This window comes from Gallinula chloropus (genome assembly GCF_964237585.1).
Source record: "Gallinula chloropus genome assembly, chromosome: 1".
Lineage (NCBI taxonomy): Eukaryota > Metazoa > Chordata > Aves > Gruiformes > Rallidae > Gallinula > Gallinula chloropus.
In genome coordinates this window covers 124,091,182-124,117,249 of record NC_140085.1, presented here as the reverse complement: position 1 = coordinate 124,117,249, position 26,068 = coordinate 124,091,182, and the positions used below count along the sequence as shown (strand labels likewise).

General features: G+C 41.4%; 1 protein-coding gene across 2 annotated transcripts in view; it reads right to left on the bottom strand.

Annotated features, from left to right (window-relative positions):
* The window catches only part of DMD (dystrophin), a gene marked incomplete at its 5' end in the record, with an annotated part of 1,290,802 nt that extends 1,266,267 nt beyond the window's left edge, over positions 1-24,535 (bottom strand). For both annotated transcript variants that reach the window (XM_084279200.1, XM_084279202.1), the window contains one exon: positions 24,445-24,535. In XM_084279200.1, the coding sequence (XP_084135326.1) occupies positions 24,445-24,535 (91 nt within the window). The remainder of the gene's footprint in view (positions 1-24,444) is intronic.
* Between the last annotated feature and the right edge of the window lie 1,533 nt (positions 24,536-26,068).

Genomic DNA, 26,068 nt, shown 5'->3' with positions numbered 1-26,068 from the left:
AAGGTACCTACCTATGAGAGAGAGGTTGATATTTTTAAAGGAGAGAAGATATTTAAAATAGCAATCCAGAAAGAAGGCAAAAAAAGTCAAGCATTCCAATAAGACTAACCAGTCTGCAGAAAAAAATTATTCACAGGCAGGTACCTGGACAGGTATTTCCAGCTCCAACTACCTAATTGGAACACTGTTCCTTTTAAATTCCATCTACTCCAGCTTAAAACACCATACAACATCCTGGTACTAACTTTTTGATATAAAGCTACATTTGAAACAATGAGTTAACATTTTTAATCAGCTGCTGAAAACTAGAAAGCAAAAAACCTGTAAGATGGAGTAGACTTTTTCCTTTCCTATTCATCTTTTTACCCCATATACTCCATCCTCAAAGAGGAGGATTACTTGTCTCAATCTTTCCAGACCCAGGTACTCAGCATCTCCTGACTTGGCAAAAAGATAAAGAGTTGGAAAAAACCCACACACTTGAATTACTTCAATTTGCACACCTCAGACTCATTCTAGCCTTCTGAAAGGTTACTCTGTACTGTTCTGGTCATTCTGCTATTAAAAAGAGGATATTATAGAAACCATGACACTGTGAGAGAAGACAATCAAGCCAATACAAAGACTGAACAATCAGAGTTAAAGTCGCCAAAAAGAATAAGTCCACTCTCTGAAAGAGCAAAAATTGGAAGCAGACTTCACAAAGTTGTGCTTCTGATGGGAATGAAGAATAAGAACAGCACTAGGACAGGAGGAGAGAGCCAAAGATCATCTGTGACACATTTAATTTTAAGAGGTTTTTCATAGCCATGTTCACATAACTACTAGCTTAAAAAAAAATCATACCATGCTTTAAAACTTCATAAAAAGCACACGCATTAAGAATTAATGCTTACCTGGGAAAACATCCTGACTAATATTCAGCCAATACAGATTAAATATGGGGGGGGGGTGGGGGGTGGGGGGTGGGCAGCAAAGTATGGTGGTGTTTTTTCACAAGGAAAATGGGAAATGAGAAGCATGTCCTTATTCTCCCATTAGTCCAGGAAACACAGGAATTGTAAACTACTTCACCACAATTTTATTTTTTTTAATCCCTATAGATAACCAAGTTTTCCCCACACACCAAGAGCTCTAGCTCATTTCTTTAACTGGGAAAAGTTGAAGACTGTGCAGTAGAAAAAACCTTCTGCCAGTTATGGCAAGCTGCAGCTGTTCAGCTGTTCACAACTACATGTTTGCCCCTATCAAGCCAGTCTCCACTCCTCTGTACTTCCCAGGACAATGGAATACACACACACACCCCCAAAAAATATCAAACTTGGTCCTGGCTACAACCACTGAGGAACTGTGGACTGAAATAGCAGCTAAGTAGGAAGCACCTTTCCTTTCCCTGCAAACAGACACAATGCCAACTCTTCTCCCAGCTCTGCCCACCTTGCTCTCAGTCACTTGCCTGACCAACAGTCACATTTGCCTGAACACCTTTGAAGTTGAGGCATCTCAAAGTGCAGGAGTAGGGACACAGATCACAACTAGAAGCTATTAAAGTTATCCCTGTACGATGTTTGTGCTGCACTGATTCCCCACTTAATAACAGTTTAGTTGTGCAACAGCACAAAGTTTGGAGAGAGAAGCTGGTTAAACGTTGGAACAGATGGCTCAGCTGCCAGCAACCCTCAGCTCAGCTCCCACTCAGGTGGAGTGGGTACTAGTAGGGCTTGTTAGTGGTTTTGGCTACAATAACCACAGGATAGCATCAGCACACTAGTGACAGCACCGCATCCTAAATATGCACAGTGTACAGAGATGGTAACAGACCTAGAGGAAATCAGCACATGTACTTCACTGGCCTCAGTTCATTACCAGTCATGAGTGTCTTCAGAAAGCTCTAGCATGGGTTAAGCAATAAAGGGATCTGTTTGTGGAATCTTTTTTTCACCCTTGATCTGGTATCTACTATCATTGACCAGTGGTCAAACCTTTAAGATATCTCAGATATCTTCTATTCAGTCTAAAAAGCTATTTCAAAGTATTTAGGAATGCTAAGAACTATGAAACAAACCATGAAATAAAGCATTACCAAAACATAAATAAGAACTAAAATTAAAGCTAAAGCCTAGAAATTATTCCTACTTGTATCACAGCTGGGCAAGTCATTACAAGGCAGCTGGCGGCTGAGAGGCATGCCAACATCAATCTATCAATCTGTTTTGCTATATTAATACATGTCACAGGTCTTGTGACTTGGATTTCCTATACCCAAATACAGGGTACCCAGATGAAGGGGTTTCACACCACCTGACATTAGCAAATTGGCAGCCTACTGCCTTTACTTATGTTACATTGCAGCTTCCGAGAGCATCCACATCACCCGCAACTCTGGTTTGTTCAGCTGAGATTTCAGTACACTTTGGGTGAGAAACCTGGCAAGAAGGGCTTTGGGAACAGCAAACCAGCAAAGCCACCTCTTGTGGGTCACATGCCCAGTGAAATAATTCACAATTCACAACTCTCATGCCCAGCAAGGGAAGACCAGCCACCCAAAACCCACTCACTATGATCTAAAATTCTCAAGAGCCAATGCACCTACAAGCATTTAAGACATGCAGAGGCACCTGTGCCATTTTGCTCAAGTAAGCTCACTAGCACTAAGTTGTGTTTATTCCTGCATCTTGATTTGGAAACACAGGCCATTATTAGGAGTCTCGAAGGAAAACTTGGAGAAATCTTTGCAAGATAATCACAGGAGCACTATGACAACGTATTTCAGTGCCTTGTTGAATGCTCAGTAAGGATTTTGGCCTTTGTAAAAACTACATCTATTAACAGCAACTGGAAGAACACTGGAAAAGCTATGAAGCAAGCTTCTGTGCTTTTCATATGGCTAACAAATGAGTCTTGATCTAAAACACTCTAACATAGGCTGTAAATCCTGGGCAACACTGATTTAACAACAAAGGCAACACTGCACTGACGTAAGCCTATGGAAGCACCGCACTGTAAGAAGTCTTTTACATTCATTCTATCACAGGTATGTGTCACGCTTTAGGTGCTGTAAAACACTGCAATAAAGCTCTACTATGCTAACACAATGTGATTGCAGAGTACTTAATGGGAAAGCATATCAGTAATGCATCATTACCGGGCTGGAGCACCTCCCTTACAAGAAGAGAGGCTGAAGGAGCTGGGCTTGTTCAGCCTGGAGAAGAGAAGGCGGCAGGGCGACCTCATTGCAGCCTTCCAGTATCCCAAGGGAGGGGAATAGACTTTTTGAAAGGGTAGACACTGGCAGGACAAGAGGAATGGATTAAAGCTAAAGGAGGGAAGGTTTAGATTAGATATTAGGGGGAAGTTTTTTACAGAGAGAGTGGTGAGGTGCTGGAACAGGCTGCCCAGAGAGGTGGTGGATGCCCCGTCCCTGGAAGTGTTCAAGATCAGGTTGGATGGGGCCCTGGGCAATCTTGTGTAGATCCAGACCTGGATGTTGGTGGCCCTGCCTGTGGTAGGGGGTTGGAGCTCTATGATCCCTGGGGTCCCTTCCAACCCAGGCAATCCTATGATTCTATGATTATAGATCTAGCATTTCTCACCAAAACAGCTCATTTTTAGACTGCTGATGTCCCATGTCTGCTGAAAACAGTAGAACCATAGAATCAGTTTTGAAACTAGCAGTGATGCTTCTGGAGAAAACAGTTCATGTTTCAAGCAGTGCCTATAATGTCTGTTTTGTTTGTAAAACCTACCTCAGTTGCAAGAGGCTAAACACTGATCCAATGCACCAAAGAGGTAGCTCAAAGGAACAAAACTTTTACTTTCAAACCAATTATACTTGTTTCTTCATTGTAGTTTGGGTCCTCATCCCTGAGAAATAAATACAAGGGATGCTTTCTCTCTGCCCATCAGATGAAGTTGTTTCCTTCCTCTATGAGAACCTGTCAAAGCCTAGCAACACAAATACTGAAAATCAGTTCCTACTGTGTGTAGGTGGGATCATATTCAAACATCTCATTTCTAGGTCCAGTGCCATAGGCAGACTGTTTTGGACAAAACTGCTGAAACAAAATGAAAAACAGTTGCAGAATCAAGCTGGCTTCACCACTGGCACAGGACCCACTATCTCTGCTTCAGGCTCATTCAACATTAAGCAAAATTCAGTTGGCAGGCAGTCAGATAGCATGGCTGAGGCATTAATTTACTAATAGAAAGGAAGCCACTGTACAGTGCTTTCTTGCAGTCTCTTCATGTTGTAATTGCATCAGAAAAAAAAGGTTTCTATTTGCATTATTTTTTAATGGTTACAGTTCTTACCAATATTATGTTTCCAATGTTCCTGCTATTATGTCTAAAGCAGAAAGATTAGTGGGAAGGTAAAAGGACCCTTTGATGGATCCATGTTATATTCTGGTTCCCTTTGAGACTTTGCATGGCCTTTGGCAAATCAATTTAGTTTCTCATCTATAAGGCAAGGTAGCACAGCGGCTCCCAAAGGTGTTTTGTGGTGTCCTAACTTCTGAATAGAAAGTACTTCATAAATATTAACATAATCCAAAAAAATGTGTAAAATATCAAAGCTTAATGATACATGTGACTTCTACTCAGGATCTGGAAGAACAGCTAGCCCACCCCCTGCAGAAAGCCAGGCAGAAGCAGCAGGGAGGGGCCAAATGATCCACTGCCCTGCCAGTGGGTCTGCACATGGTCCTGAGATCCAGAAGATAGGACCAGTACTTCCCTTGCCCCTGAGAAACATTTACAAAAGCTAGGGTGAATGTGATGCCCTGAAGAGAGCAAGGAGGGTATGACCACCATCTACAAGAGACAGCAGAGCTGAGGTTTTGATGTTAACTGGAAAGAATTACCCTCTTATGACTAGCATTTCAAAGTCAAGTGCAAGGAAGGAGTGACTGATCCATCAGAAGCCCTGGACAGCCTAGCAAGTTGGGTAGAGAGGAGCCACATGAATTTCAACAAGGTCAAGTGTAAAATCCTGCACTTAAGAAGGAATAACCCCAGGCACCAGTAGAGGTGAAGAGTTGATATACTGGGAAGCAGCTCTACAGAGAAGGACCTGGGAGTCCTGGTTAAGCATAATCCAACAATGCCCTCTTCTGACCAAGGCAGCCAACGGTGGCCTGGGGTGCAGCAAGAATGTAGCCAGCAGGTCGAGGGGTGTTCTACTTATATATACCCTGCCCTTTTGAGGCCACACCTGGACTTGTGTCTAGTTCTGGGCTCCCCAGTTCAAAAAAAGGAACTACCAGCTGAAGTCTAGCAGAAGACTACAAGGATGAGGTGGCTGGAGCATGTTTCATAAGGAAAAGCTGAGATAGGACAGTTAATATTCTGGAGAAGAGCAGAGAGAGAAGAATCATTAATCTTTACAAGTGAGTGTCAAGAGGAAGGGGCAAGACTTTCAGTGGAGCCCAGGGGCAGGACAAGGGGCAACAGGCACAAACCACAACACAGCAAGTTCCATCTAAACATAAGAAACTTCTTTACTCAGTGACAGAGAGGAACAGGCTGCCCACAGAGGTTTCAGAGTGAAGTATCATTGAATCAGGCATCTCCTTCTCTGGAGATACTCAAAACCAACCTGGACATGATCCCATGTAACATGCTCTAAGTAATCCTGCTTTGGCAGGGAGGTTGGAGTAGATTTTCAGAGGTCCCTTCCAAACCAAACCGTTCTATAATTCTGTGATGTGTAACAACTTGAAATGTGGTGGCTAATGATAGATAAACATGACCAGATGTTTTTGTGCTTTCCTTGAGACTGACAGCTTGAACTCAAGGCTTGCTTTCTCCTTCAAAATGCCAGTAACTACTGGTGTACAGAATTAAAAATTTCAATCTAGCTAAAACCAGTATCAGATGTGCTGTATGTTGCATTTAGATAGTCTGAAAATACATATTTAAATTCTATTTTTGCATTTCTCATGCTTTTTGGGCCTCATTTCTGACCTCTAGAGTCTAATAATTTTGCTTCATGCTAACAGTTAAACACCCAATACAGCCCCAACCGAGGTGATTTTACAAGTAGGAAAACCCTAGATTTAGTATTTCATTTGAAAAGGTATTTCCAACCTCATGCAAAGCACACAGAAGAAAGTAAATCTCCTTCATTTTGCAAGGATAATGTGTGCTGCCAACAACATCATATTGATGTGTTGTCTTGATAGTGATCCTCATTGTCAGTGGCATAGACTTGAGGACAGCATCTTTTATTTTACTTAGTTTCCACTACTACGTTATTAGCTATGAGCAGTAGGACAGTCCCTCACAAAATCTAAATTAAGCAAAGCTACCACAATAGGAACAGCGATGCAATAAAACACACACGTACCAGGTCTCAACTACAGTGCTTTCAGTAGACTGTTATCAAGCACTTGAATGCCTGGATTTGTTTACAATATTATCTTTCGTGGTCTTGTAGAAGTTACATAAAATCTAAAGAACAGTCAGTAAGAATGAGGTTAACCTCACTTTCAGGACTGCCTGTACTATTGAATCAGTGGCACAACTGAACACTCACTTGGCAACAGTAGATTGTTCACTATTTGTGAATTTCCAGCTTTGAAGGTATTATCATCTATTAGCTGCTCGAATAACCCCCCAAGTTTTAAGTTAATTTAATATGTTCATAATGGAAATTCTGTTAATCTGGTTTGAAAAACATTAAGTTTAAAATATTACAAGTCTTTGAAATACAGAAGTTATAGGAAAAAACCTATTTTAAGTCCTCCCTATTATCATGGGATTTTTTGACATCAATCCCATTTGTATTTTGCACAAGGCAACACTTCACTCCCCCTCATTCCAAGGCAGGGGAGGAAGCAGGGAGAAAAGTCATAAATAGGTGTGAAATCAAGCCTAATAGGGAAAAAACCACAACACTAAGGAAGTTATTTTTTAGTAGAGGAAGTATAATTTGGACAAGAAGTAGGGTTGGGAGGAACATAAGCGAAGGTCTTATAACACCCATAGCATTCTCTGTCACAGGGCTGCTGTGCTGAATGACTACTGAGGCTTGCTATTCATTTCCTCATGACATTTCCCTTCATGTCAACAAGGAGACCAGCTACTCAGTTAGTGGATATAAAAACATTAACTCCAGTAGAGAACTTTATTTAAACCTTCTTTCAGTCATTTTCTCCATGGCTGAGATTAGACTCCAGAGGTGCAGTAATGGATAGCCAGGAGGGAGGGGGTACAAAGCAGTTTTGACAGGAAAAAAATCCTATAGATGATCCATGACAAGTTTCACTGCTTGTGCACAGTACCACAACATACTGCTCCACAGATTTCTCTCGTGGTTAGAACAGATTCTGAAGGATTAACAGACTGGAGTGATATAAAGTACTTCTGAAATAAAAGCCAATGGCTTGACATCACATGGCATTCAGGCTGATGCCAGTGTCTGAAGGGACAGATACACTCCAGCTGGGATCACAGTCTAGAGGGAAACACAATATTTACAGGTTTCATAGACCAGAAAGAGGCATTCCCAAACCAATTTGAAGTCAACTTGTACAGAGGCTTAAGACAAGCCGTCATTGGAGCTTTCACAGTTTAATAATTCCCTTTAACAGCATTTGAAACTTCCTGTTCACCCTACCCCAAGATCCAGCACTGGCTATGCAAAAATCATAAGCAGAGAGACTTAACCTTGTAGCTGTTAGCAGAGTCCCATGGATGTGTGTGACCATGCACTTCAAAAATACATAACCCAGCAATCAGGTGAGAGCTCAGAGGCCATCACTGCCCGTCAGGGAACAACTACCACCACTCAGGGCAAGCAGTAGCATAGCAACAAGCTACTGCGTGGAAGTGCATGATAGATAGCATTGAAGAAGAGGGTGGGCAAGCCTTTAATGAACAGGGATTTGTTAGAATATACAGCACAGATGGTAAATCAAAAGGGATCCCCCATCAGTCTCCCATGAGTCAGAGAGGCTCAGGGAAAAGAGCAGAGAGCAGATTTGCAGAAAGACATATGGGATATGAATCTAGGAAAAAAACAGCCACTTACCAAAATTTGCAGCCTACAGAATTTCACTATCTTATGAATTACATTTCTCATGAGATTTGTTTGTGCACATATGTAGATGTAAGACTGAGAAGAGTCACAGTGCAAACTCCTGTGCACGTGCACTAACTTATGGTACGTGTCCCATGGAGTTTGAAGATTTAAAATACTACACAGCAAAGCTTGAGGTCTACAGCCCCATTAGCACTTCAGAAAGAACTTCCAAGCTAGAAACATACATCTCTTATCCAATCACTTTATTGAATACATTTTCTCTTCCTTAGAAGAGGACCTTCCAATCCTACTGTCATGTTATAAAATATATGCATCTGTTTTGATAGGTATTTAATGAAGATATTCCTTGTAAAAGAATCTGTTTGTTTACTCCACATTAAATATTTAAACAACTTGTTATGGAAAAGCACTTAAAAGAAATCTTTCTAAAGACGAATAGATTTTTCCATATCTTTTCTTAACCTCTTCCAGCAAGAGCTATTAAAATTGAGCTGCTTGTATTGCTATGCTAAAGTACATATCTTGTAAGGGAATGCAAATGGGTCGATAATGTAGCTGGAAAGCACAAAGTTGTAAAGCAGCCCCAGGTCTGGGAAACTCTCCTTTCCTATACTAATCTTAATTCCTATACCACCTTGTGGTGGTTCAGCCCCAAACAGCAGCTGACCACCACAGGCCCCTCACTTGCTCCCAAGGAGAAGCAGAGCAGGACTTCTAAGCTGGGATAAGGACAGATTGCTGATAAAATCACAGTTAAAGGCGAAGAATAACAGCCCATGGCAAGTTTCACTTACAGCCAGTGACAACACAGAGTACCTTACTGACCCAACAGTAACTCTGAGCACTGCACCACACCAGATGATGTGGTAACAGCCTGGGCTGACTCAGCTCCCCTGGGCTAGCTGCTTGGGGAGGTTGACTCTAGTCTGGCCAGACCCAGTGTACGCCTCCAGACAACCCAGGTGATATCTGGCCATCAAAATCTGACCTGCACTGGTAGTCCCGTGGGTAGGAGAGGTCTCCATCTCATCACTGCCAGAAGTTAGGTATACACTAAACACATGTATCTTGAGAAATTATGGCAAGGAACTTAAAATAATCTGAATCCAACTGATTAAAAATAGACAGTAACAACAGAATTTCAAATCTAGTATATATAGTAGAGTGATTCCCCTTTTCTTGCCAAGATGGAGTCCTGTATTCCAGTCAAGTTTTATAGATGCAGGAACAGAATTTAACCTGCAGTATTTGGATCTGTCTCTTACAGTTTCAGAGAACAGGCAAGTACAAGAACCTTAAAATGATCACTTCCAGCAGCTCTGGATTAAAGGGGGGAGTCTGCTGGGTTTTTGGGTGGTTTTCATTACTCAAGGACTTACTCAAAGACTTTACATACATACAAACCATCTGACAATCCAAGAGCATCAGATCTTTTGCTTTAAAGGAATGGTCTCAAAGAGCTTCACTTACAGCATGCTGACATTTTAATATTTACTCCACAAATCTCAACAAGAGAATATAACAGTAAATATAAGCCTTAGAAAGCCTTATCCTTTAATCAAATTACTTTCAAGCTTCAATTAAGATAAATATAATGTCAGTTACTGAAGCAGCATTCATGAAATATCAGCTCTATATGATCTCAGAAAGGCCAGTTACTCCTCAAAAGGCCAACCACAAGCAACCTACATTATTTATTTCTAAAATGAAGCAGCTCGATAGCTTGTTTTCCACAGAGTATTCTCACACTGCAAAACTTATATTTCCATTCCTAATGCCCTTGCAAATTGCTACCAGAAGTGTATTGGTTTCTTCTGGTAAGAACTGTGTTATGGAGCAGTAGGGATCTGATTTTCCATGCCATGCAGTTATTTACATGATTTTAGTCTTTTTAAACATCTCTTACTACTAAAACAGAGTTCGATTGTCTAATTGGCATAGCTGTTTCTAGGATAATAAAACATTTTTGCAAATATCTAGCCACCTTCTAGCATACAGACTATAGGACTGGGACCTACAAATTCTTTTTATTCCAGGCTTCCAAGTTCCATATAACTGTAGCTGGACAATGAATTTAACAACACAGAGATGACTTCATACTTCAAAATTAGAAAGCCAGAGGAAAACAACCAAGATTCTAGTCTGCATTCCTTCCCATGCAAACCTTCTCCACAGTGCGCTTCTTGAATACTAAACTCTTCCAAGGCTACAGTGACTTGATAACACCTACCACTAATTGGTTATATAATCATTTAAGTAGGATTAGTATCATAATCTGCTGTGAAACTTGATAGCAAGAGATGTGGTTCTGCAAATAAAATATTCATTTACAGAGGCTTCCTTGAACTAAGGTGAATTATGTTCTTCAATTTTTATACAATTAAATTATAGCCACATACTCCTTTGCTGAGTATCAGGATACTGTAGGCTAATATCCATCTGCACAGTTTCATCCCTTCTTTTTCTGAGGGGTCAAATCCAGGACCCTACAAGTTTGTGTAATCTTCAAATGGTACAAAGGAACCCATCATGTTACAGTGCTATACCTTACACACGCACTTTGGAATTTTTCAACATCTTTTTCCAGCCATGGTGGTCACTCACATAATCCACTCCCATTTTTCTCTCTGAAAGTGTTCACTTTTTGTTTGTGAACTGCAAACTCCACAACCCTTACTCTATACTCTTATATAAAAATTTGTCAAAGTCATGAAGATACTACATGACTAAGAGGACACTTATGTGTAGAACTGGATGAGGGACAGACTTATGCTGAATTTAACCATGTTCTTCAGATGAGACTGATCCTTTCAGCTCCATCCTTCCCCCCCAAAAAGAGTTATTACTACTAATATTTGCTAGAGTATCTTTAAAGGCATGAATGTTTTACCTCGGTTGCCAACCCATTTAAGGCAAGATTCTGAGGGGAGAGTTTTGACTATGAACAGAACGAAAAGTAACAGAGTGGTTGATTTTTATTTCAGGTCTACTAGCTTAAGGGTGAGATTCTTCACAAAAAGCAGGTGTTCAGTATAGCCAAATTATTTTGATGGCAGGGCCTCAAAATAAAGAAAAACCCACAAACATCTCACCAGGATAATGGTGAAAGAAAGCCTTGCTGAAAAGTCCATTTTCTGTACTATCTTTTCCATGTTTGAGGAAAAGCTGTCACCTCTACAGTTTACTAGACAACTAGTTATTTACTGTATTGTACTGTAACAGAGCTGTTAATGCACTTCAGATGTTGAAGTGTAATGATGGGGAAAAAGCCATCAAAACATACACATTCCAACAATGCTATCCCAAGTGCTTTGGGTTTTTTTTTTTCCTATTTCAGAGAGGAGGAACAGCCCACAGGACTTCCTCAATCCTCACTAACAGACAAGTGTCAACTTCCGAAGCAACACATAGCTCCCCACGCTCATCTTAGTGCTGTTACCATCACATTTTCTGTCTATGGCATATTCTTCTCAGTACAACAGCTTACATCCAGAGGACAGAAGATAAACACTGATAAAAAGCAGCATCCAGAGAGAAAATGCTGCTAAAAAACTGTGGACCTTTTCTCACATACCTCAGTCCCCATTTCAGAACAGCCCATGCCAGGGTTACATAGATAGATGCAGATTTTTTCCTAGTTTTGGTTACTGTACTGCCTGGCCTGCAGAATGCAGAGTGTGAATACACAGGTACACTTCTCCAAGGTAGCTCCTGGGGCTATGGCTTTCTACATTGTGTCTATTTACAAAATACTACATGCGCAGAAAAAAGTATGGTCAAATTCAGGAAGCCTTTATAATGTATCCTGCTACTCTAAGAGGAGCAATAAATCAATTTTTCTGTGGTTAACAAGAGTTACAATTACGTGGCAAAATTGAAACAAGTATGTATATGCACATTCTGATCAATAAACACAGTATTAACAAAGGGCAACTTGCATCTTGTATAAGCACTCCCTCAAAGTCCACTGGCACACTTCAGCTTAAAGGAAGAGAAAGAACAGCTGAACTGGTACTCAACTACGTTGCTATTGCAGCTTTTCCTTTGAACTATGATTTCATTACAGCTTTATCCTTTTTTGATAAAAGTACTTGCTGAGATAATTTAAAGACACTATGAATTTTTCTCAGAGCTTCCTCTGTTATGCAAAGCAGCACGGTCCAGTTGCTCCATCAGAAAATTGATGGTCTAGTATTCAAAGTGTATTAATGGACTTAGAATCACAGGTAAACCTCACCCTGACTAAAGGAAGATAAACTCACCATTCTGTAGTGATATATGCTGTTGGTTTTGGGAGACTTCGCATTTGGTTTTTTTAATTGTAATTAACTAGCATGTCTAAGTTATTTTGACTGGTATGTGAACTCAGTCTTAAAACACCAAAATATCAATTCTAATTAAGATGCATTTCTATAAAAGAAAGCTATAGTCATTAAATATTATATGCACTATTTTTTCGTAAACTAAGAAAATTAAGTCTGCTTGGTTAAGAGCCTACCGTAATTATTGCTGTGAAACATACATCTGAGTATAAGATTACACTAAGTCAAATCACTGGATTTTATTCCTTCTGGGAAAAATCTTAGTCAGATATGCTGGTCAGTAGAGTCAATAGAACAAATGAATTTCACTGAACACTGGAGCTTGGAACCCTACTCCAGGGATTACAGGGCAAGACCACATATAAAATAGCCTATATGCTGTGAAACAGCACAAAATAACTCACATTGAGTAGCAGTGTTGTGTTTTTGAAGCATGTGATCCTCTGGCATCAGTAAGTTTACTCAGAGATAAACATAAAGTCAATTACAGAAGTCACTATATGACCTTGAGTTCATTCATTAGTAAACAAAGATGTTTCCTATATAAAAGGAAAAGATTACATTTCCACCACCTGCACTTTCTACTGATTTTGGTAATTGATTCCAAAGTCTGTTGGTTCATGCTTGAATGGACTATCTTTGGACAAATATATTCAATGAAGAAACAGGTGAATTTAATTTAAGTTCTTATAAACAGCAATAAGAGAACAAACTCCCCATCAGGGTAGGGGTGAAGGAATAGAGTCCCATGCATCATCATACCCAGACCAAAACTCACAGCTTCTTTTGCCTTTCAGTGTATTCAGATTTATGTACTTTGTTCATCACCTCATTAAGTAAGCTGCATATGCACTGAAGTTAGGTCAAGGCCATCTGATCTGGTTAACAACCCTGTAAAGGGATATTCTCACACCAGTCATACTTATGTCCACATCAAATACCTGTGAAGTCAGTTCCTACACAGGTAGAACACTATGCAAAAAGTGAGTTTGAATCCCGTTCCAGTTTTAGAATCTGATTTAAATGAATTCACACTTTAACTTCTGCAAATAAAAACACACGAAGTTGTTCTTTGCTTTGACAAGTGTTCTGTAAACTGCCAACAGCATTCTAATTGAATTACATGAAAATATTTAATAGGAAATTTGTAGTGAAATTGAACTTCCCTTTTCTATCCCAGACAGCATGCATCTATATCTTGCACATCCGAGACATGTGAGAGAAATACATATTCTTTCATCCAGTCACACTCAATTGCCTAAGATTCTGACATATTATGCTTACAAGCTTCGTACCTGTCTAGGTAGAGTCACATAGGATACACCCATACTAGTAATACTGAGCAGTTATAGCTTCAGAACTTTATTAAGGCTAATACAGCACTCCAACAGCAGCACTATCTGCTACACATTCATGGTGTTAGACACAGGGAATACGTTTGTCTATTTTAAGGCTTCATCTCTCCTTTATTAGAAGTCCTCTGGCAAGGAGCAACAGCCAGAGCATTTGCAACAAGCAAGTAAGCCTTTCCCTTTTACTAGGATACTCAAGCACCCACAACTTTTGATTGCCCAAGTAGTACTACATCTGTACTTTCTCTTGTACAATACCATATTGTTCACATGCTATTCTGTTTCCAGATGTACCAGTCAGCATCATGCTATTTTTGGCACACTGTCTAGCTCAGGCTGCTGGTAACCACACTAGCATTACTTGTAAGCTTTGCTAACTCCAATGAGTTTCATCAGTTTCTGGTAGAACACTCAATTCCTTATTGACAGAACTCTAAGTCAAGCTCTGTGGTACACTGTAGTAGCATCTGTGACCTGGAGGCAGGTGCATCTGCTGAAGCATCCTCTGAAGAGAGTGGAAAGCCTGCTCAGGAGATTAGCTTCAACCAAATAGTGAATTGAAGTCAAATTGGATTCAATCAGAGAATGGCCATACACATTTGAAAAATAATGCACATCCATCTTACTCTGTTACAAACAGATTAACAGTAGTTAATCAACACTGCAAAGTCAGAACTGCAACATATCACACTGCTATGGCCATGAAACTCAATTAGTTGTTCTCTTAGTCTGTAGAAAAAGGAGGCTGTCTTTTTTCCCCACTTAGAAACTGAAGTTTCAGTGATTTTCTATAGACTTATATTAAGAACATTCCACATCAGCCCCTGTTATGGCATGTACTGGCAAGTAATCCCAAACTTAACTAAAGCCTGAGTTCCCTCATTCTTGAGACTTCAAGTTTTATGCAGATCCATTCTTCAAAACCACCCCTTTCAGAATTATAACTTAGAAAATGTATCATCTCAAAAAAGTTAAGTACATTGTTTAAAATTATTTTTTCAAACTGCAACAGCTACAGGAGATAGATATCCTTAATATAAATTAAGCAATTTTTTTAAAAAAAGTCTAGCCACAAAACGTACAGGGCTTCCATAAAACTGAAGCTCTGGAGCTTTTAAAACTATTCTTGATTTGCAGAAGCTTTAAACTCTTCCTGGTGAGCACTTATGTTTTGAATATGAATTAGTGGTTTGACTGTGGTAGTCATGAGTCTATGCACAGTACCTTCTCTTTCCCACGACAGATGATTGAAATCCTGACATATCACATCACTAAGAACTTTACAGCAGAATATTTTACATAAGTTTGAGTCAGGGATTTTTTTGTTTTGTTTTGTTTTGAGCCAATTTCTAAGGGTGAAAAACTACTGTAGCTAATTCTTCCCCAAAATGTCCTAAGGGAGTTTGTATTAGGAACTGGCTTAGGTATTCCATTCCCAATTGGAAATTTATTATCTCGAGGAAGTCACATGAGCCTTGAAAGAAATCTTTATGAAAAGGGATCCGTCTCAGCTGCATGGGGTTTAATTGACTTCTCAGTCTTGCAAGAAGAATGCTTCAGTATTATCCATGTCTCTGTTTAACCATCAACCAAACGGCAACTATTGTGATGAATTAATTTTCTACTCTGCCATGCAAGTACTAACCTCATACTTCTTTCACAGACTCACTTTTCTGTTTAGCAGGACACTGGTGGAAACCTGTAATATTATAATTCTAGACAAGATGAGATGGGATTGCTCAGCTGGAAGGGAGAGCACTGCCTAAGGGCATCGCCACTTACCCATCTGGTTACATTCAAACAGTTTTCATCTTTTTCCCCAAGGGGGCAGACAAATTTTAGCAACTTCTACTGTAGGACATTATATCCAATTAGTAATTGGTGTTTCCTCTAATTATCTCTAATGGACCAAATTCTTTTGTGATTACTTTCAGAGCCTGGAAGTGCAGGAGCCTACCTCCACAGATGTAGCCTCAGGTTACAACCACGTTGCATAGTCCTGAGTCAGTGTGCAGATGATGAGCAAGTAGCATATTTCATTGCAGTGTTACCAGACCTCAACTCATAGCTCTTTTCTGCACTACTGGCAACCCTTACAGCTATGAAAAGCCAATAGCCAACCCAGCAGCCACCCCAGAGGATAGGGCATCTTTCAACACTGCTGCTGCTATTGCTATCACCGGCCATCAGCATCAGAGAGGAGGGGAAAAAAAATGTGACTGCATTAACATAAATTTAGCAAGTCCAAGATGGATTGGGAAGCAGACCAGAAAGTTTCCTCACACAGAAGTGTTCTTCAGCCATCTGCTGGGTGCAGGAACCCGTGGGGAAAGCATCCCAAACAAGCAGCAAGTCCTCAAGTGTTTTTTTCCACACACTAACATTTCAGTCAAGCTACAGCCTAGCAGTAACCAGGCAGACTTCTCTAGAGTTACAAGGTCATGAAGTTATTGTTTAATTCCACACAATCCAACTTTCCCAACAGCCAGAAAATCTGAGGAGGCAGCTAGCATTCAGCTGAAGAATTTAATATTTTGCAAATGCATATTGCCAATCCTTAGCTATTCCCCTCTAGTCTTCAGCAAAACATTACACTTGAGATAAAAGGGGAAAGATCACACAGAGCCTAATTCAATTAGCCTAATTATTGTGTGTGGAAAAAAACATAAAACCAAAAATGCTGTATAGGAGATATTTTTCCAGTTGCTAGTTTTTCTCAGGAACATATGTGCTTGCTAGATATTCTAAAGAGACGATGCCCCTAGAATTGTAAGGCATACTTGGGACTAAAGAAATAGGTTTAGGTCATAGGTGTAACAGATTTATGCTTCACACTTTAAAAGCAGCCTGCAAGGCTGAAGACAGTTCATGACTATGTTTTGCAGCAGATGGGGGCCATCAAGAACAAAAAAGCTACTGAACATAAATTTATTAGACAACCTTTATTATGCTAGCCTACTTCCGCTGATCTTGTGTCATAAAGTTGAAACGACATATAAATCCACTTGCAAGCAGCTTGATAAATTCAAACATCAAAATAACAATTTTTCCTTGGCATTAGAGAAAGTGAAAAGGGCAGACTCCATCTAGCAAAAAGTTAACATCACCAAGTCATGAAATCATAGCTAAAGAGCAGTTTCACTTCAGTGATTGCTTGTATAATACACCACAGAGATAAGAGTCAGGTATTATTTCCTAAAATATGCCTTGCCTTGTGAATAAAACCATGCCAGACATTCTCTGCAGCAACCTTATTCAGGGCCACAGCTCATCTGGAAGCCTTCACTAATTCACATTCTTTACTGGTCTTCCTTCACTCCATTATCTTAATTTTAGATAGAACACAAGGTTTGGGAAATGTCTGATTTATATTTTTTTATCCTTGTACAACAAGGTGAAAAGAAAAATTACTAGTCAGGACAGACATCCTGAATAATTTCGTCAGCAGACTTCCTGCTTGATAAGGACCACATGTATCACTGACCAAGAGGTACAAAAAGCTTTTGAGCTACAAACAAAAAATAAGCTTGCCTCAGTATATATTTCTTTACTATTTAGTCTTACCAACAACAATAATTTGTTAACCAGTATGCATATTATCTGCCTAATAAACAGATTTGTATTTTTAAAGGGTGTTCCAAAATATGGATCCAATATCCAAGCCAAAGTGCACTTTAGAAGCAGCTGAGCAATCACTTTCAAGACTTTATGTAGATAATACTATTTATGGTATCTGACTGCATGCTGCAGCATTACTCAATTGCATCGTGCTCTTGACATCAATAATACAGGATAAAGACAGCATGAAACTACCCTTGAAATGCAGGGCAATACTTCTAGATTACACAAAACAGCACAATGCCCATCAAACTTCAGAACTAAGTAGTATTTATTTGAAGTAATCAAATGTTTAACAGTGACCACCAGGAAGCAAGACATTGGCACATGGTTGATAGCTCTCAAGCTAGACATTCATATTTCAAAGTCACTAATGACAGGGTGAGGTTTTTACCAACTGCTGATGACCACAAACAAGTCACCACTTCATTCAAGCCAATGACAATACCTTAAAGAAGAGAGACAAAAGCATTGGATTAAGCTCACAATTCCAGGTGCAAATTGCATGAGACTCTTTTAATGGAGATAAATCCATTACCTTTAAGTGTCCAACAAGTCTCACAGTTAATCTCAAAACGTGGGTACTAATCTACAGGGCAGATTCAGCTGTCATACACAAGGAAAAGCCCCCATACCTGCTTTTATCTAAGGAAAATAGTTGTTTACAGATGTTGCTGTTCTAAAGCCAACTTAAATACAATGTTTCTTTAGATTTATATTTTAGGCATGAGAATTTAACATACAAAAACATTGTTGCCAAGGCAGCAGTAAACAGAAGTCAAGCAACTCAAATATTCAGAGAGCAAGTTATTAAATATCTTAACTGCTGCTTAGATGACTTTTTGCCATTGCTCAAAAGTGAGGTGTTTTTTTTATTTCATATATATTACTGCTTAACAGGAGTGAAGCTCTGAAACATTTTGGTAATGCTTTTAGGAGTGATTTCAGTCCCTCTCCAGTTCTGCCCAGACTGAAGTGACAGATTACTAACAGAAGCCACAAGTGATCAGCAATTCTTAACATACCAGGCCTCATGCTTTCTAAGTGTATAAACAAGGAAGAAGTCCACTTGACTTCATTCTGCTTGTTAGCCTCATCAAGTTGTGTCCTGAAACAGGATGAACAGAAGGTTATTGCTGCTGCATCACCAGCAGCTTTTGTCCTACAATTGCTCTGCAAGCTACAAGTGTCCAACAAAGCCATGGCTGAAGAAGCAAGACCAAGAATTAAGTGTCTCAACAGTTTATTTCCACAGTTTAATTCTGTTTCAGAGTTACCATCACAGGTTGTTTTTAAGTGATATGAAACTATATCCATGCAAAACCAGGTTTTGTATGCAAAATGCTTCTATAAATAAGTTATATTTAACACATGCACAAGCTTTATGACCATAGACCCTGTACTTTCCCTCATATAGTAGCTTGGCTCAGCCCCTAAAGCTGTTTTGGACAAGATCCACAGTTCTTCCCACATGCTGCACTTTCAGGAATAGAGATATCACATACAAGTCTCTTTACTGCAAAGCACTAGCTGTGATTCATCAGTCAGATCTTCAACAGCTACGAAGGTATTTCTTTCCTTTTTGAAGGGGATCCAGCTCTTTGCAGCTGAGGTAGCAAAGCCACAGAAGCATTCCACTAAAGCTCAGAGACTCAGATGAGAGATCACTTTTCTTGCCCAGAAGTGCTCGACACTGACAACAAGCAGCACATGTGTTTGGGCACAGCGAACACTTTGTCCCAGCACACTCACACCACGGTGCCCAGCAGATGTGTGCTGACAGATGAGGTTCCCCAGATCAGCAAGCTACCATACCTCAGATACAGCACATACACTTTGTCATGCTGAACCATTTGTCAACTCCTTCGTTTTCCATCAGACATACAGCAAACATTTACCAGACCTCACTCTGCAAAGGATTGTAACACAGGATTCAGCAAAACAGGCAGAGCACAGGTCTGCACTGTTCCTCTGCACCGAAAACCCCAGGGAACACTGTCACCTCTCGAGGTGTTTGAGGGAAAAGGGGAGAAGCGCCCACTCAAGTTATCCAGTCTGGAACACATACCAAGAGCTCCAATAAAATTGAGGAAAGACAATGAGAGAAAGAAGGGAAAACCACCACTATGTCTATTTAGCTATCTGCATCACCACTATACATCATATCTCTATATTTTAGTGGTGTTCAAGTACAAAAGGAAAGCAAGTATATATCACGGATGTTTGGTAAACACTTCCTAACTTATTCTGTACATAAAGATCATAACAGTTTTCTAGTCAAATCCTCAAGTCACACAACTTAGAAGAAAAAACACAAAGAGGATCAAGCCCTTACTCACAAACCTTGAACAATGCCAAATCGCTCTTCTAAGAAAAGTAATCAAGTCATAACAGCAGCTTGCTCTGGATCTGCATAATTTTTTTGCTAGAAGTTAAGAACAAATAAGGTCTTAAGCCCTTTTTCTAAAGGCTGTGCATGGAGAAATTAGCAGGTTTTATGTTGCTAATCATGACTACAGTTACTAAGTTCTACAACAGTAATAATAAAAACTAAATCTTCATTAAATCAATGAACTAGTATTTATAGCACACAGTTGTTTCTATGCAATAAAAACACTCTCTGGAGTTGTATTTACATTGGGTTTTAAAAGCAATTCTTCTTTTAACAAAGCAAGCATCCAAATGCATTTGAGACTGGAAGGTGGCATCTTACTGTATAGCCAGGAAAATTCTGGGCCATGGAAACCACATGTCCTTCAGAGAAACTGATTCTCAAAAAAAGTGTTTGTTAAGCTCTGCAACATCCATTTCCCCAAGCTTCAGCTGGCATGTTTAATAATGGTTTTGGAAACAACTCCAACTTGTAACACATTCACATTTGCAGTTGTTTTACACTGTCTTTTTTTGCCAGTACTAACTTATCAATTGTCTGGATCAATCTTAGCCCACTCACCCTGAGACACTGATGGAGTCCAGTCTAGCACTGATATTTGAAGAACTGCTAGTGCTCCCACACAGGGCAAAAGGAAGATGTTCAGCCTAAGTCTCACACCAGCAAGGAGCATCACAGTCCATAGGATCTGGGGAAGGCCCAGTTCAGATGTCAAACATTGACCTGAAGGGCCAGGTAGAAAGTGTCTTCCTATGAAGAGAAGCTTCACAAATGAATAGCATTATGGCCAGAAGGGACCAAGAGACAGATGACTAGACTGATAACTTATGACAGGTTCTTAAGTGTTGAATCCAGTAACTTACATTTGAATAAAGCTCAGCTGAAAAAGAAGTACCACATACTGGATCAAAACACCTCTAGAGATGGAGGATATATCCCCAGAGGTTAACCATCTTTCCTGCTCAAGATAACATGCTTTTATTTGAATTAGTTAACTTTCACTTTTTTCTTTATGATGCTTTCCCCTTCTAGGTCTTTGCCATCCAGGATTTTCTACTTTGTGAGGATGTTCATGGGCAAAGTCACTTCTGTAACTTCTCAAAAAAAAGAGATTAAAAAATAACTGGCTGAGCTTCAAAAGCATTCACCTTGGATATCATTTTCATGGATTTTTTTTAAACAAATCAACCATATCATATGTAAGAGTCAAAAGTAGCTTCACTATACCTATTTCCCTAGGTCATCACATTACAAGCACATGATGAATGGAGCCATGCAGCAAACACTGAATTCTTCCCCAGTGCAGTCCCTCTCTCCAGCACCACAGCTTACATTCCCCACTCCCGAAGTCTGCACTTAACACAAATCTTCTTCAAACACCCGGGCAACCCAAGCCATTTTGTATGAGTGGAAATGAAAAATGATGAGTTAGCATTGGAGCTAGTAATTATCCCCATGGAGATGCAACAGGGATAACCCAATTCCATTACAATTCCCCAGTGGCAACTTTTGTGATACAACTGTTTTGTGGGTTTTGAACAGTTTACTAGACATTTTACTGCTAGTACTAATTTTTGCATTGTAATACAGTGAGCCTACTTTATTGAGAAAAAGAATTAATAGAGTATTTGACAGAGCTTACTTTCCCTTAATTATGCTAATGAGCTTTAATTTTAAGATTGTCACAACATAAAGTGAACACTCAAATTTTTCCAATTATTTTACCTAGTATTGGCAGCAGAATGTCCAGATTAATTCTGCCTTCTTCAGCCCATTCACCTTATTCAGATATCATAGAATGACTTGGGTTGGAAGGAACATTGAAGATCATCTAGTTCCAAGCCCCTGCCATGGGCAGGAACACCCTCCACTGGCCCAGGTTGTCTATAGCCCCATCCTACCTGGCCTTGAACACTTCCAACACATAATGGTGCTTTGAGCTTTTGAGTAAGACCTCAAAAAAATATTAGCATAGAAGAACTTTTACATGGCAAGTACATCAACATGTTCTACTCTATCTTTTCTCTGCTTTCATGAGAACACAAAACCTGCACCTTCCAAGGATAAGGTATTGTCAATCTATAGTGTGGGGGAAAATTTTGCCCCACACTATACTAGAAAGCAGCAGACCTCTGAAGCATGATATTTGTATAAACAGAATGAAAAAGTATAATAGATTCTTCTTGAAAGCTCCTGCAATATCTGATGCCCTGGATCTCCAAGGACTTATCGCACTAGCTTCACTTTCCCTTACCAAGAACTTCCCTACTGGATCAAATACTTTGTGCAGATCTACAAGCCAACTGAGAACAATTTTGCCTCCTTACCATTAAAGTTAAGAAGACTATGCCAGCACTTCACTCCAAAGGAGCCCTCCTAAAACTTGCCATCCAGAGCTGCTCACAGAGAACACATTTCCAAACAAACGGAGAAGCCCAGCTCCAGAAATTCCTTACCTAGGTAATGTTACAGAAATCCCCCAATCAACATTAACCTATCCTCAGGCTTGCAAACACCATCTCACCAAGTTCTTCTCTGTTGACTTGTGCTAACAGCTGTGTGAATTTATTATGTATTACTTCTCCTCAAACCCATAGGCAGATTTTAAGCAATACATTTCAAAGTTAGATGATAACAATGAAAGATAAGCAAGAGTAAGGGTTCACTGTGGTGTATATTGAGGAGAGAAAGAGATATACCTGTGATGAATATCACCATGGAAATTAAATTCTCATCTCTTCAGGCTTATAGACATCTGGGACAATTCCATGAACTCAAAACCAGTGCGGTTTTTCTCATCGTAGAGAATAGACTAGGGAACCGTGTCCAATTAGGCACAAGTGTTTGCTCCATGTCTACTGCTAACATCTAAATTCTAATATTACATTATAGCAGGAAACTGGAAAAACATTTTAGCACCAATTGAGATCTTACACTTATTACCATACACCTAACATTGCCACTGAAGTTGATTTTGAAACACTTTCCCTGTGAAACAGGGAATATAAGGTATAATTAGGGAGTGCACAGGTAACATTTCCTGACTAACTTTTCAGAATGTCTGTTCTCACTTATGAATTTGTAAAATGGGAAATCCAACTGAATATTGAGCATAATTCTTAGCTGTAGAAAAAATTAAAAAAATGGAAGAAAGTGCTCAGTTCAGAGTTGGAAGCACCTAAAAGTAAAATTACTAATTGCAGCTTCACATTCTGGATATCACACAGACACAAAGATGGTATTTTTGTCAACCTTCAAGTTCTCTCGTCTCCAACGAGCAACTACCTAAATACATAATTACACACTAACAGGGCAATCCTTCAAATAAAGGGTGCTTTTCTTCGTATTGTACTCATCCTGCATTTTACACACAGTTACCCCCGCCCTCCCTCCACACACACCCCAAACCGTAAGTGAGCTAAATATAGAATGGGGAACATGTGCTGCTATAAGAGGGAACACAACCAGGCTAACCAGGAATGCCTATGGAGACAGTTCACCAGGCTTTCCCCCTGCACACACACATTCTTCTCATGCTGCAGAAGCTTAGCTAAAAGCCATAGCATGACAGCCAAAAGCAGGTCTTGGAAGAAAACCTCAACAGCCACCAAGCCCCACCACCTCCTGTTCCCACCGGAGCAATACCCAGCCTTTTAAGCACTAAGCTGAAGGAGAAGCAGTTAGTATGAGAAACGCAGCAGACTGGTAACGTTAGTAGAAACACTTTGCTGTAAGAGCAAGAGATCTTCAGGAATTGCACCACTGAGAATTGAATGGGAAAGTACCAGGCACTGCTGCGAGAGCATCTTCACTGGAGTAAACCCAGCGTTTACAAGAATTTGCCACAGAAAACTGAGCTGTGCTTGCTACTATCCCAACTCTTTCAAAATTAAACTTCCCATAGCAGCTCTAATCACTCCGTAGTACAAGGCAAACATTCCGCCGCTTTTTCTTAAAAAAGAGAAAAAAAAAATAGAGTGCAACAGTCAATTATTCTTCCCCCCTCCCAAGCCATTTAACCGCACGAGAACACCATCATTCCAGGGCTTGTTTGTTGGGCAAGCACGCAGAGCGCCTTCGAGAAGAGTTAATTTAATTTGTAGCTCCACACACACTTGCGCTGCAAATGAGTAAACGCTGAATGGTCTATAAATACCTTTACTACCACGGGTTTGGTTTCTTTCCAAGACTAAGCAAAAAAAAAAAAAAGAGCCCAGGCACCTGAAACTTTATCTTTCTCCCCCGGGGAAGCCTTACAGCTGCTTCCATTTACAGCTCTAACGACCTACCCCGCTAACACCAGCGGCACAACCATCCTAACCACGTACCACAGCCCGAGGTAGGGGATACCCAGGGGAGGGGGGGTGGGGGGGAAGAGCTCAAGGCGGCACTCCCGCGTTGGGAGAGGGGCACAAACATCTCTCCTGTCACACCGAGATGCACGATTCGCCCAGCGAGCCCACAGGCAAAGCCCTTACACGCCGCGCAGCGCAAGGAAAAGTTGAGCTAATAAAAGTAATCATTAAAAAAAAAAAACAAACCCGAAACCAAACCACGCACAGAAGCGCTCACCGCCACTCCCGCGTCCCCCTTCCCACCCCCCCGCCGGTGCCGGCTTAGCCCGCCTCCCTCCTCGCTGCCGCCCCGCCGGGGAAGACCCCCCACCTGCCCGCCCCGCCGGCGAGCCCCGCGCCCGCCGCGAGGAGCGCAGCCTACCTGACCGGCTGCGGATGATATCGCGGAACTCATCGCCGGCGGGTTCATCCCCCGCAGAGGCGGCAGGGCCAGGGCGTCCCGCCTCAGCCATGGCCGAGGAGCGCGGGGCTGGGGAAGGGAAAGAGCCGGAGGAGCCCAGGACGGGACGGGACAGGTGCGGCACGGCGCCGCCCGCCCTGAAATAGCGCCGGGGCGGCGGCTCCGGCCCGCCCCCGCCCCGCGCGCGGTCGATGAGGAGAGGAGCAATTAGCGAGTAAATGGCCCCTCACGGGGCAGGAATGACTGGGCAGCTCCCAGCGCACCGCCTGCGCCGGGAGGGGGGAGGGGGGCGGGGGGCACCACGACGGAGGGTTATGTCACTGTATGGCTGTGGGATAGAGGGGGGGGGTTCAACTTTTGGGGGGTGATCCGTATAGTTGCACATCGCTGAGGCCTTATCCCCCTCCCCCTCCTCTGCTTAGGCAGCATCTCCGCCTTCGGCAGAGGGATGCGAGGGTGTGGAGGCATCGAGTTGCCCAGCGCGGGCTGAGGCCGGTCCTGCACCTCACGGCCGTGCCGCGGGACCACCCCACCGTACCCTGCAAACTTGCCAGGCCCGGAGAGCAGACGGGGCTGCGGGGCTGTGAAAAACGTGCCGGAGTTTGTCTCCTTCCCTCCTCCTCGGAGGGGCGAAGATCCGGCAGCCCCAGGCAAGCGGCGCCTGCCCGCAGCCCCGGAGCAGCGCCCGGCTCGCCCAGCCCGACTGCGACCTTAGGGCAGACCTCCGAGGAACAGCCAGCCCCTCGGCACCAGCAGGGCCGTCAAACCTTTCATCTCTCTTTAGCAAAGGAAGACATGGAAAACATTTCCCCTCGTGCTCGATTTGGAAAAGGGGGTGCCTTAGTTCCCTGTCATCCCACTCAAGGGATGAAACGCTTCCCGCTGGCATTGCTTCCTTACACCCTTCCGCTAAATGTCGATTTGGGTGGCTGCCTCCATCCCACCGCTATTCCTTTCCCTTCAACTTGCTTTCCACACTGATGTGCAGGACTTGCCTTTTACGCTCAGTTTCCCTCACCTCACCAGGCCCCAGGTAGCTCGCATCGCCTCGCTGGGGGAGCAGCCAGGCAGAAGAAATAAACGTGCTGGGATGTACTTAAATACCTGCTCCCCCTGTGACAGCAATAAAACCTCTTAAAAACTGTGCCTTAAAATACGGGGGCTAAGAGGGTGGATAATCGCCTATTTTTGTTTGTTAGCTTATAGGACAACAATACGATTTATTTAATACAAATTTAGCCTGACTGCCTCGTAACTTCAGCGCTGGTTCACAGATAATTCATGGAAACAGGGGGACAGGAAATGAAGGAGAAGCTGTAGAAGGCATGTAGGCTTTCACCTGTGTGTCACGTAAAGGACTTGAATCTCCACGCATGCCGGAGTCTATCAGAACAAACACACTTGTCTGAAATAACAGAGTTAAATAGGATAAAATAGATTAAAACTAGGTAAGAAAACCAGGTCAGAGACAATGAACAATCACAGAAAAACTTTTTATAGGCAGCAAGGCATGCGGTGGTAGTTAGATCCTGAGGAAAGGGTCTCGTCCCCACGTGAAGCAGTGGGGAACGCCATCCACACAGGG